The 12929-nt window shown below is 42.9% G+C and overlaps 1 protein-coding gene across 3 annotated transcripts in view; it reads left to right on the forward strand.

Annotated features, from left to right (window-relative positions):
- Window positions 1-12929, forward strand: part of PCSK5 (proprotein convertase subtilisin/kexin type 5) — a 463530-nt gene that overhangs the window by 118792 nt on the left and 331809 nt on the right. For all 3 annotated transcript variants that reach the window (XM_044920816.1, XM_021689363.1, XM_021689364.2), the window contains exons 4-5: window positions 3654-3797; window positions 7564-7640. In XM_044920816.1, coding sequence (XP_044776751.1) covers window positions 3654-3797; window positions 7564-7640 — 221 coding nt within the window. The remainder of the gene's footprint in view (window positions 1-3653; window positions 3798-7563; window positions 7641-12929) is intronic.

Raw genomic sequence — 12929 nt, forward strand, 5'->3', positions numbered from 1 at the left:
TAACCTAGGTGTGAAAGAGGCCATTTCCAGAGTCCACAGAGCAAACTCTCAAAATGCATTCCTAAAAAGAATAAAAGCTCTTATGGATTAGGAATGGGAGACCTAGGTGGCAACCATTGTTTCTGCAGATATTTTCCATTTTGTGTCCTTTCTAAATATTTAGTCCCCTGTGCGTAGACCATGATTGAAAATACAGTACATTATTCTGAAACGAAGGTACGTACATTTACTGTAAGTATTTATGTTGCACATACTGTGCATGTATGTGGTTTGCATCATCTTCAGATATGCTGGAAGGGTCTGACTGGCCTCTTGTGTGAATACCAGTTTATGGACTACATATGTGGGAACACATTTCCGGAAACTAGTCTGGAGTTCCAGCGCTGGCCGAGATCTTCTCAACACTGATTGATTATGTCTGAGGAAATCAGGACTAAGCTATGTTCTTTTTGCCTTTGGGTGATGCTGTAACATAGGTTCCTGGTCAAGTAAATAGAGCCCAGTTTAAAGGCCATTTCAAGGACACAGTTGAGGAAGTGATTAATTCATTCTCCTCTTTGGTCATTGTTGACTGGCGTCAGTATATTCTGTAGTCTTTGCTCTCTGGGTACCTTGGGTGTATGAAACAACCACATCAGAAACATGTTTGGAAGCCTAGACCACTTGAAATGTGTGTTACAAAAATCTAAAGATCACATTCAGAATTTAGGATTCTGATTTAAGGGTCCTCTGGCCTTATTACTCATTTGCAGAAAACACCTCAGGCCCTGATTTCTTTTTCTTTGGGAATGTTGGCTACTTGCTATATTAGATTATCCAAAGGAAAGCATCAATTGGACATTTCCCCTCCTTCCCCTCCCATGTTGGCAGATGAGAAGAAAAAAATACGGTACAAAAATATTTAATCTGCTAAAGTCAGATTCAACAGAAGCAGAGGTGGAAGAAAAAAACCTAATTGCTTCACTTTTAACACACATGTTTTCCATAGACAGCTGGTTTTCTTCAATTTTCATAATTACAATTTCAGGAAGCGTCCCTCCACTTCAGGATGGTTATCCCATTTGCGGGTTACCCATTTCCTGCGCATTTCCTTCCTCCGGCCCACCTCTTGGCCACATTAACATTACTTCATGTCACAAACGATACCACAGGTGGCCAGAACAGGTTCTGAGAAAGGGAAAATGACATGGAAACCGGTCAAGTTTGCTTTGTGTTACATCAAAGTGTTTGGTGAGGAGAGGCCCACACTCTTGGCCAGAAGGAGACTTCTGGAAAACATAGGCCTTTCGGAAATCTACACTGTTTCTTTCATGAACATCTCCATTAACCAAGCATTAGCTGGCTAGATATCTCTGATGAGGTTGGAACAGTGAGCATCATAGCAGTTGTGACCTTTGAAATGAGGTTGAGGATATGCCCTCACGCATGTGATCAGTCAGCCGGTCTTAGGTTAGACTTGGTTTAATGCTTAGTCTTAGAGGGGCTTACAATCAATAGGACAAGATTTATACACAAGATTCAACAGTCCAGAGCAGTTCAGCAGAATTAATTAAGTAGGGGTTGGACTGTATAGGACAGAATATGTGTGTGTGTTTGTCTGTCTGTATCCTTGAGTTCAGGGATAGGGAAGAGACCGATGAGTCAGATGAAGGCCATGAGAAGTCTTTGTGAGGAGAGGTGTAGGGGCTGAACTGTGCCTGGGAAACTAGGGAGAGGTGGAGAAAGTGGAATTTGGGTCAGTGTCATAGTAGATTGTGTGTGTGTGTGTGCGTGCGTGCATGCATGTGTGCAGGGCCTCAAATGCCAGAAAGAAGTCAAGGAGGTGAGAAAAAGATACAGATGTTCAGAAAATATATAAGCCCCCATCCTCTATGAAATTGATACTCCCTGTGGTGAAAAATGGGTACACCCTTTGTTAGAATGAATCCTTGAAACTATCAGGTGTGTCAATAACATTCAACGAAAGGCAGTCTCATTTGGAGAATAAATTTACAAATTCCTGTCAGGGGCTGTTGGAGGTATCTGTCTCTTGTTAGCATCGGATTTTGATGGATGAAGTTTGGAAAGAGATGAGCTTCCATTTATTTAGGTTGTAGTTAGAATAAAAGCCCAGTCATGCCTACAAAGCCCTGGATGGTCTGACCTCTCTTCCCCTTCTAACTGGCTGTCTTCCAGGCCATTCTTTCCCTCATTCCCTGAGCTTCAGCCACACACCACCTTCTTTCTCTGTCTTCAGTGTGCTAAGCTGTTGCCCACCGTACATTACCCTGGCATTTACTGTGTCCTCTACCAAGAAGACACATCTCTAGGCTCTTGGGCAGAGCAGCTCTTTGTCACCAGTCCTGCATCAGCTCTGATTTCACTCCCGGAGACTACAGGCTCCACCTCCCATCCCACCGAGAGTGGTCTGCTCCGGTCCCTTGGCATTCACCATCCTATCACCCTCTTTCATTCCTTAAAAACCCAAGGAGGACTCTGAATGGTATTGTTGGTTTATTATCCGTGTCTCCCCTTCGGAGGGGTCATTAGGACGGGAACCTTATCTGCCTGCTTACTGTCATACCCCAGGGTGTAGTAGGTGCTCAGTAAAGTATACGTTAGATGAGTCAATGGCAGTGGGGTCTCCATTATGCTCAGGGCCTACAAAGCTCGCATTCTCTCCCTTCTCCTGAAGAGCTGAACTGTTACAAAGGCAGGAAGAAAATGGAGAATGGTACGATCTGGGGTGGCCCATGTTACGATGGCATTATGTTACAGCACGTCTTTTTTCCTTTGTTCCTCTACGAAGTCTTAAGAACTTGGGAAGCAACACCACTCAGAGGGATGTTTCAAAGAGATGGACTTGGAGGGGGCCATTGTGTGGGTTGGATGGATGCTAGTATGTCAGGAAGAGCTGATGGGTTCGTGCATTTCTTGCTATGTTTCTATGTTGTAGCCATTGTGGAATGACATGACTATGACCCTAACGAGCTAAGATCCGATGTTTCTCCAGTCTGCCCTCTGAATCCTTCACACACATTTCCTGTCCAGACTTGGTTTCCTTCTTCATTCCCTTCTCCGAGTACCGCTGACTGAGTATGCCTGCCCCCTACCTATCATGGTACGATAGCCGTGGCTAATTCAGCAAAAGAAGTTTGATGAAACTGTTACTTTTCCCTCCTTCGTGGGTTTCTGACGGTAGCACCCCCTCTGGCTGACACTGTCCGAAAGCTGCCTGAGCTCTCAGTTTTGGCTAGCTTGGCTTCCAGGGGCCTGGTTAAGAGATTATCCAGTGTGTGTTCTGCAGTTGCCTAGTTTGGGTTTATAAATGAAACGTTCCAATGCTTTCTTCTGTGTCATTAATACGTGCTGACAATAAAATGATACATCCCTTATTGTGCTGCTGGGATGGAATTTATTTGACTCTCTTTTTTTTCAAAGGATCTATGGCGTTAGCACAGGGCAGAGCAGGCAGAAGACTTCTGTTTGCTCGCCTCCCCCACATGTACCCTTCCTGCCTTCTCTTGTTATTATGCTAGAGACCCATGCTTCTGCTCTGCAGGCCACCACCACATGTCCGTTAACGTAACCCATTATCTGCACAAGGAGGTGATTTGCCCATCTTCTGATTATTAGTCATCTGCACCGTCTAATTCTCCCTCCTCCTTCCTCAGCACTGCAGTGACAACACACATCCCTGCCAATCAGACATGAACATCGAAGGAGCCTGGAAGAGAGGCTACACGGGAAAGAACATCGTTGTGACCATCCTGGATGATGGCATTGAGAGAACCCACCCGGATCTGATGCAGAACTACGTGAGTGTGTGCTGTGGTCGGAGCCCCCTCCATCCTGGGAAGTAAGGGGACGCGTGTGAGGACTGTCAAGAAGTGGGGTTACTACTGAAAAGGGCAGCTAGCAAATACAGTAGGCTCTGCGTATCGCTTCCATCTTACAAAACGTTGCACCCTCTGAGTACAGGGAGGTGAGCTACTGCTTTCAACTTTCAAGTGCCTCTGATGTTCTGATGACAAAAAGCAAGTGACAAGGCAGCAGAAACCCCACCCCCACCACCATCTGCTCCTGATAATGACCACTCTTCTCAACGACTCATCCACAAAGCCACGCCACACACTCTGTTTCTCTTGTGGAGAAAAGCGTACTTAGAACTTTTCTCAAGTTTTTCTACTGGTCTCTTTCTCTTTTTTTTTTTTTTTTTACTCCCTTTTTCAAAGGACAATAGTGATCAGCCTCCTACTAGTCCTAGGAAGCAGTCAGTTCCCTCTCTTAAGGAGGAACTGTGATTCCAGGACTCCAGGAGGACGTAGGATGTAGGATGAGCCCAAGACCACAGAGCCCACGGAACACTGGGGTCAGTTTCTGCCCCTTGGGCCTCTGGGTTCCATCTACCACTGTGGTATCTACTGCCTAGAAATGTGCCAGTGATCTCTCTAAACTCTACCCCCTCCAAGCTCATTCCTTCCATTGGCTTCTCCTTTCTAAGGTCACTTGAGAGGGCCATATTATCTCTCAATATGCCATTCTCTGTCGGCTCCAAATTTGTTTCCTGACACCTTAGTGTTCTCTCTAAAATACTTCTTCTCTTATAAAGAGCCTGCAACGATCCCCTATTATCTGCAAATACAAACTCTGATTCCCATGAGGGCTCAGCAGAAAATCCTGTGGATCCCACTCACACCCATGTCTTCTGACTTCCCCTCAGACCTCTTTTCTGGTGACGACTGTTTCCACCCAGGAACACTGATATCACCGCATGCCGCTTAAACAACAATCGCTTTTCCCCCTCATCCTCCTCTCTTCCTTCCTGATTCCTTTTAATTCCAAAATTTTGGCCGTGTCGAGGGTCCCTAAATTATATTTCATGTTGGTATTGAAAAAAATTTCTCTTAAAATCAGTGATTTTCTAGCCGCTTACAGTTTCCTCTCCTATCCCTGAAAATACAAGCAGCTCTAAATCATGGTGAAGTCTGCTTTACTTCCCTTGCAGGACTCTTACTGACCCCAGAGGAGGAAAGCCACGGGCCAGGGTGGGAAGCTTTGCCCCGTGTTCACGGAGGGGACCCACAGAGAATCCTGAGCTATATAACTGGGAGGACCCCGTCTCCGCAGATTTTTGTCTTCTATATTCCATTTCATGGTCGTTAAAGGAGGCACTTCAGCAAGCCCAGCCCACCACCCTGTGCCCTGAGCTGCCAGAGAATGATGAGGCAGGCCCTGCCCTGCGGGTCCCTCTGCCCATCAGCACAAAGGACTTGCCATCCCAGCATGCTTGCTGCCTCAGTGGACACAGAGCGGCCCTGGGGTACATTGTTCTGGGCTCACTCAGAGTGGACCTGACCTTTTCCTTAAGGCCAAGTTTCGGAGACCGGGGATATGATGCCTTCCTGAAATCTGATCTCTCTCTCTCTAGCTCTATCTCCATCTCCCTCAGCATGGGAAGGCTTGGTTTCTGGGCACCACGGGTATCCCCTCCATGTCTCCTCTGCCCCCCTTTCCCTACTGCTCCAGCTTCTCATGAAACCATTTTTAGAGCGTGATCACCATATTCTCTCCAATGTTCCTTTCTTATTTGCTCAGTCTTGCTTATTTCATGATACTGAATCTCAAATTAATTTTCCTGAAGAGACTTCATTTTATCTTTGCAAATAAAATACCTCCAAGCCCCTTCCTTGGCGCCCCAGAAACTCCCACTGGCTCACAGTGACCCATATTTCTGACCCACACAAACCCCAGTGTCACCTCACACTTGAATCTTTCCTTACAGTCTTCCCCCGTCACCCGTTTTGTGTCAAACATTCAGCCAAGAAACTTCACAAATTAATTTTTTACAGTGACATATTGAAACAATTTCCGCCAAATTAGGTGACTTTTCCCGAAGGTTAAAAAGAGAGAGAGAGAAGGACCTGCAGATTCATTTTGTTCTCATTTGAACAAAACGTTTGAGCGGCCGCTCTCACCCTGCCTCCAAGCACACTCAGGCATTCACAGCATAGAATTTGAGAGCTAAAAAGAACTTTCTATTCGTCTCCTCCTTCAAGAGGGGAGAAGCTGGAGCCTGAAGGCTATAGTGAGTGAGCCCAGGTCGTATAAAGAACAGAACTGTGGGGACCTCTCTCCCAACAGAGAAGTCTTTCTGGTCATACACAGTGTGGTATTTATGGGGTGTTCCTGCCCCCCACCAGCTAGGAATATATTTGATGAAACACAGACGGCTTTAACCTAATTATGATTGCATTCTTTGCCTCTTTCATTTTTCCCCCCTTGGAGGAGAATTCTCTAGAACATATCTGTGTGATGAGCAGTACCGATGCTTCTCAGTTGTCCTGATGTTGGAGCTGGTGAAGTGTAGGGAAGAGCACATTGGATGGAGTCAGGGGGCACATGGCCTGGGTTCCAATCTTGGTTCCACAGGCTGGTTTGCTTCATGCCTTTGGCCAAGTTACTTAGCCTCTCTTGGGCCTCTATTTCCTTATAAGTAAAATTAGTCAGTTATACTAGATGGACACCATTCATGCTCTAGTGACCAGTATGGGGGGCTGTGGGGCCGCCTTTATAGGAGAAGCAGGGACTTACCTACCACCTTTATATGTCCCGTGTATTTTGCATAATTTCTCCAGACATCAGACTCTATGTACTATACATTATTTTCAGAAACAAGAGTCTTTGATAAAGCTAGAAAACACATTGGCTTTCACTAAAACTGAAATCAGGAATTACCCTAAAGTGTCAGAAAACACAGAACAGTCTAAATTAGTTCTACCTACTGTGATATAAATTGGAGTAAAGATATAAGCCAGTAATTTCTTTTCAGAAATTTAGAAAATCAAAAGGAAGAAATGTAGAAATTTGGAGATGTTTCACAATCACTTTTAAAAGCAGACAGATCCAGCTTTGGCTTCAGAGATGCTTTTCCCTCATTTTGAAGCCTTGACCTAGAATAAAACTTTGTTCATTATTTTGGTTGGGACAGAGGATCATTGGGTATTAGTAAAAAGTCTGAATTACAGACTCTTTTATAGTAGATACAACATCTGAAACCAGACAGCTATTGTCTGATAGAGATACCACGATACCTAATATAATAAATTTCTAATACTGATTTTTAATTGGCTTGCCAGTTGTTTGTGAATTATCTTCAAAACTCTTTGAATCATAAGGAATTTACACACTCCAGAAATGAAGTAAGGAATAGAGAGAGAATCCCTGGAAAATAAATCACTTTGCTTCTAGAGAGTCCAAGAATACTGCACTGAAAAGGTGGCCACTGGGGACCTCTTCAGAGGCATTGAATGCGAGGTCAGTTCCAGAGATGAGGGAAAATATGTTGGCAGGAATGGTCTGGGTTCTTCCTTGGTCTGTGGAGAGTGTTTTTTCACCTTAAGGAGAAAAATACAACAGTGATTATTACTGAACAAGGCCTCCTGATGCCACCGAACCATGAATGTATTATTTAATCTAATTACTCTCTTGCGGAAATGTGTTTAAGAATGCATGTGGCTCCAGGTTAATGGCTAATTACTAAATGTCTGTCTCCTCCTCTTGTTCACTCCTCTGTGGCCGTAGGATGCTCTGGCGAGTTGTGACGTGAATGGGAATGACCTGGACCCAATGCCTCGTTACGACGCAAGCAACGAGAACAAGTAAGGCCCAGCGGAGCGGGGGCTGGCCTGTGGCTGCCAAGGATTTTTGTTTTCTCCTCTTGCTGAGGGAAGTATTTTCTTAGAAAGCCTTGGTAACAAATGATCCATAAATTTGCTCCAGGGTGAACAGGTGTGTTTTCACTGAAGCTTCTGGGTAATAAAAAGGGGTGGTCTCCATGGTAAGAATGGTCGCAGAGAGAACCCTGGGGAATGACTCAGCATTTCCATATCTTGAGGGCACAGCTGGGGAGTATTGCCCCTCATGAGGTAATTGGCCGGTGACCCATTTTTGGGGATGGGGTGCTAAAGGGAAAGGCAAAACAATGTGTACGCCAAAAGAGTTACTTTATTCTGTTAAATTCAACAAATTTCATTGACCCCTGTGCTTGAAGTCTCTGCCAGGGGCTTTCTTATTAGCCGCTTTGTTCTTCTGTAGTGATTGTATTTTCTACTAATACACGTGAGATACCTATAAGGTTTGCCATGTACAGAACCTATTACCTTTCTTATCTTCACATTCAAGAGCCATAGAAACCCATTTAACCACTTTTCCACTCTCCAGTTAGTACAGTAGTTCCTGTGAGAGCAGATGAAAATGTACATCCGTTTGATACCATGGAATATCTTAACATTCTTCAGAAAATAAATGGGAATGGTTTTTCTTGCTTAAGATGACCCAGATTCTTTAAAGGATTAGGAGATATTTCTAATCTCTAGATCACATTAGCTTTTTTCCTTTTACTCCAAAACTCCTCCAGGATAATGCTGTGATTTAAATGCTATCATTTCGATTTTTACTTACACGTTTTAGTCTGGAATCTCAGAAGTAGCAAAAAGAGGTGTTTTGCCCATTTATTACATGCTATTTCCAGCCTGTGTTTTTCTTTAGGAAAAAATTTCTTAGCGAGTATGATTTGATTAAGTCAATAAGTTTAGATAAAACCATCTGACCTAGATAATTGTGACTGCACATGGGTTTTTTTCTTTTTTTTTCCCCCCCCTTTTCACCATCCACAAAGAAGCCTCAAAAAAGTTACTGTGGAAAGCATGCTGTTTGCTAATAATTCGGTAAATGTTACAGATCAGATTCAATGGTGAAAGCATTAATGCATAAATTGATTTCGATAGAATTTTTCAGAGCCTTCTAAACAAAAAAAGAAAGGGACCTAAATTAAACTGGATAATTTTCTTTCGGTCCTGGCCATTGCTGTCCAGATTACACTGCTTAAAGTTATAGTGAATTTCACATCAAGGGTCATAATTTGAGACAATGCGAGCTAATGTATTTAACCTAATTTACGAACTAGCCTGAAACACTGATGAAGAATCTTGAAGTTTCAATACCAAAAAGTCGCCACTGATAAATTTCGATATACAGTTCATTCTGTTATATTGCGACATAGCCTTCCTAAAAACACTTGCACTCCGCAAAATCTAAAACCACCAAGTAATAAGACAGTGAAATTTGAGCTCAGTGCTCAAAAACTTCATCGGTGATGCACACACACAAAATGGTAGGGACCTATTTAAAAAAATAGCCCAGTTTCCATGTTAAGCGGTTACGAAATATGTAAAATTATAATAAATGCGCCACTTTATCTTGAAAAACACCCGAAGTTTGCTTATGGAATTGTGTGTACATTACGTCTGCTCGTACATGTGAATGCATGCCGCTCGGTGTGCAAGAGAAAAAAAGAGGGGGGAAAAAAGATGAAAATTTTGAAAAAGAACAAAGAATAGGGAGGAAAATGAATCAGTTGAGAGGCAAGGGAAAATTAAGCAGAGTGGAGGACACCCCCCAGCCCCCCACCCCCCGCCCAGGATGGCCTTTGGAATCATGGCAACTTGCCAGTTACTGAAGGTGGAAGGTGAGGTACTCGAAATCAGGGAGTAGCGGCGGCAGACATGGACAGGTGTGGACCGTGGTGCTCTTCGGGTGTGTAGCTGTGTGGGTTTTGTGTATTCCCATGGCGATGCGTTTTCTACATTCACTTAGAGTTTCTAGGATAAAATTGTGCATCAACACATGTAAATTACACATTATGCTTACAGTGATCTCCAGTACATCAATGGTATCGGAAGAAATTTGTGTTTTCGAGGCAAGCATATAGGAGATCTGTACGATACTATATCCATCAGTTTGATTTATTCCATCAACATCTGTAGAGAGCAAAGAGGGACAGGAAAGCTACAGGAAAGACTAGATCATGGTAACACCCGAAGTATTTGGGGGCAGGATATTGAGGGGCAAGAGGGGCTATAGGTAGAAACCAGAAACGTATCATACCCTGTAGGCAGTGCTGTCTGAATTCACATGTGGCGAGTTTTTGCACTGATACTCTCAGTGGTGACGGTGACTGTTTTCCAGGGCGTGTCGGACGTGTGACTAACATCGCTAACCACAGAGGCTGTGCTTAAGCTCTTAAGCTCTTTGAGTGTTGGCCTTGATGGCTTTTTACAGGCTGCCTTTAAAAAAAAAAAGCCATATCCTCTGCAAGTATTCCTTTCAAACCTGGCTCTCCCCGAGACCTGTTCTTGAGAAGCATCGCCATAGTCCTGCTCACTGTGGCGTATTCTGGTGTGTCCTGTTTTAACCCCTTCTAAGTACCGTCCATGGTTCACTGAGTGCGGTGTGGGTTTGTTATTGGAGCACACAGGCATTGTTCTAGATACGTGCTTGCGTTTGTAGTCTTGACAGTGAAATATGGCATTTCCAGAGGTACAACAGCAGCATTCCCTACCTCTGTTTTATGAGCGTGACCTGGGGCAACAGATTACCCTTTAGCTCCTCTCAGGAGTGCCGCCTGATGTTTTCTGGGCCAGACACAAGCCATGTATTCAGGCATTTGGGGTTAAGATAGCCTCTCTGCTCATTAGACCGTAATTATAGATGTGATTGATGGATCTGTCTTTAAGCGAGATAATTCTGTTTGAATAGAAGTCACGTGGCATCAGGAAATTAGCAGTGGGTTTGTAGTTCAGAAGAGTTGACGGTTAGTTTTGGTTCTCCTTAATTAGCTTTATAATCTTCGGGCCTGAGTACTCTGAACTTTGACTATAAAGCTTTGTTGTTGTGGTGGTCTTAATCTCTAAAATTACTACAATACTACTTCCCAAGGTTGGCAGTAAAATACCTAAAGCACCAAACATACGACAGACTACATATTAGGTGCTAGATAATTTATAATTACAGTTACAGCTGTTATTATAATTATGTGTTCTGTTCCTCTTTCTGGTTCTTGATAAATAATTAAAAATCACAATCATCTCAAAATATATGTGCCTATGAACATTTCAAATGTAATGTAAGACTTAGAGGTCTTTGTTTATTTCCAAGGTTAGAGGTTTCGGTAGGTTTTTCTGCTGCTTTAGGTGATGAGAGCTGGGACTCATTCAGTAAATGAGTCAGTAAATCTGCTTTTCTGCAGTTCTGTTTCCCCATCTCCTCGAGCAGAGCCACGAGTCTTTGAATTTGATGCAAGAGAGTGAAGGGGAGAAATTTCTAATCCTCGTCAGAATGAAGTGGCTCAGGTGTCTGCTCTGTGAAAACCTCCTCTTTGTATGATCTGACCAGTAGGCTTGAGAGTGTGTCTGGAATTATTTCCTGCTTAGCTACGTCTGTTCATTCATTCCACAGCTACTCACCGAGACCCTACTTTGTGAATGGCTCTGTGCTAAATGCTTGGGGGGGCACGGGGATGAAATAACTTGGGCTCCGAACTAATGGATTTAATTGGTAGATGACTTGAGAAACTTTGATGCATGGTGGGTTTTAGTACTACGAGAGAAAGCACTCTCAAAACTCCATGCCAATCATCTCTCTTAGACTGACATGATTACATTTCTAGTGCTAAAACTTTAGGGTGACAGAAATCACTGCAGAAGTACAAAAGTTATAAAAATTCCTTTTTTTAAGATTTTATTTATTTATTTGATAGAGACACGGTGAGAGAGGGAACACAAGCAGGGGGAAGTGGGAGAGGGAGAAGCAGGCTTCCCGCTGAGCAGGGAGCCCGATGCGGGGCTCGATCCCAGGACCCTGAGATCATAACCTGAGCTGAAGGCAGATGCTTAACGACTGAGCCACCCAGGTGCCCCCAGAATTTTTTTTGTCATTTTTTCATGTCCCCCACATAACAGGTGCATAAAGAAATAGCCTCAGTGGAGGAGACCATAAAAGCTGTCCTTCTGTTCGGCTTTGTCTCCATTCGTATTAGCTTGTCGAATAAAGGTGACTGCATTGTTCTAGGCTTAAAATAGAAAATGCCTCCCTACAAATGAAAGAGTCTCCTGGCATTTCATACCACTACTCCTGTTTCTGATAAATGAATTATTGATGTCTGAGTTAGAGCTTCCCTTCCCTAGGTTGCTTCTTGTTAAATGTTCCCTCCATTTAAAAGTCATAGCAACACATTTAGTGGGAGGTGAGAGCACACATTATATCTTGAATGAGCGATATGTGGGCCCAGAATCTGATTCCTTTTGAAAATGAACCAATCCATAAGTTAAAGACTCATTTTTCAAAAGGAATTAATTTTTTTCATTTTTCTTTCTGATCTCTATTTTCAGGAAGATTTAAGCAGGGTAGATGGAAGCACATTTTTTTTCTGATTCTTTAGTCTCCTTGCACATGTCATTTCTGGTTTTAAGAATGTATGTCGCCATGTTGTAGAAACCAAAGTGCACGTGGCCTTCTCTTTCTCATCTCTGCAGATGGGGACTGTTTTCAGGAGATAGTGTTCCAAAACAAAGCCAATGATTGTAACAAATGTTTTCTAACTATACAGAAAATATTTTAACTCCATTCTAGAGGGAAAAAAAAACTTTAGATCAATGACCTTTTCTTGAGATCCATAACCTTATCAGGTAGAAACCTTGTTTATTTAAATTTTTTACTCAAGTATAATTAAAACACAGTATTATATTAGTTTCAAGTGTACACTGTAACGATTCAACAATTCTATACATTTTTCAGTGCTCATCAATAGGAGTGTACTCTTAATTCCATTTATCTATTTCACCTATCCCCTTACCCACCTCCCCTTTGGCAACCACCAGTTTGTTCTCTGTATTTAAGAGTCTGGCTTTTTGTTTGTTTCTTTTTTTCTTTGTTCTTTTGTTTCTTAAATTCCACATGAGTGAAATCATAAGGTATTTTTCTTCCTCTGACTTATTTCACTCAGCGTAATACCATCCAGGTCCATCTAAGTTGTTGCAAATAGTTAAGATTTCATTCTTTTTTATGGCTGGATAATATTCCTCTGTGTGTGTGTGTGTGTGTGTGTGTGT

Source organism: Neomonachus schauinslandi, chromosome 13 (genome assembly GCF_002201575.2).
Source record: "Neomonachus schauinslandi chromosome 13, ASM220157v2, whole genome shotgun sequence".
NCBI lineage: Eukaryota > Metazoa > Chordata > Mammalia > Carnivora > Phocidae > Neomonachus > Neomonachus schauinslandi.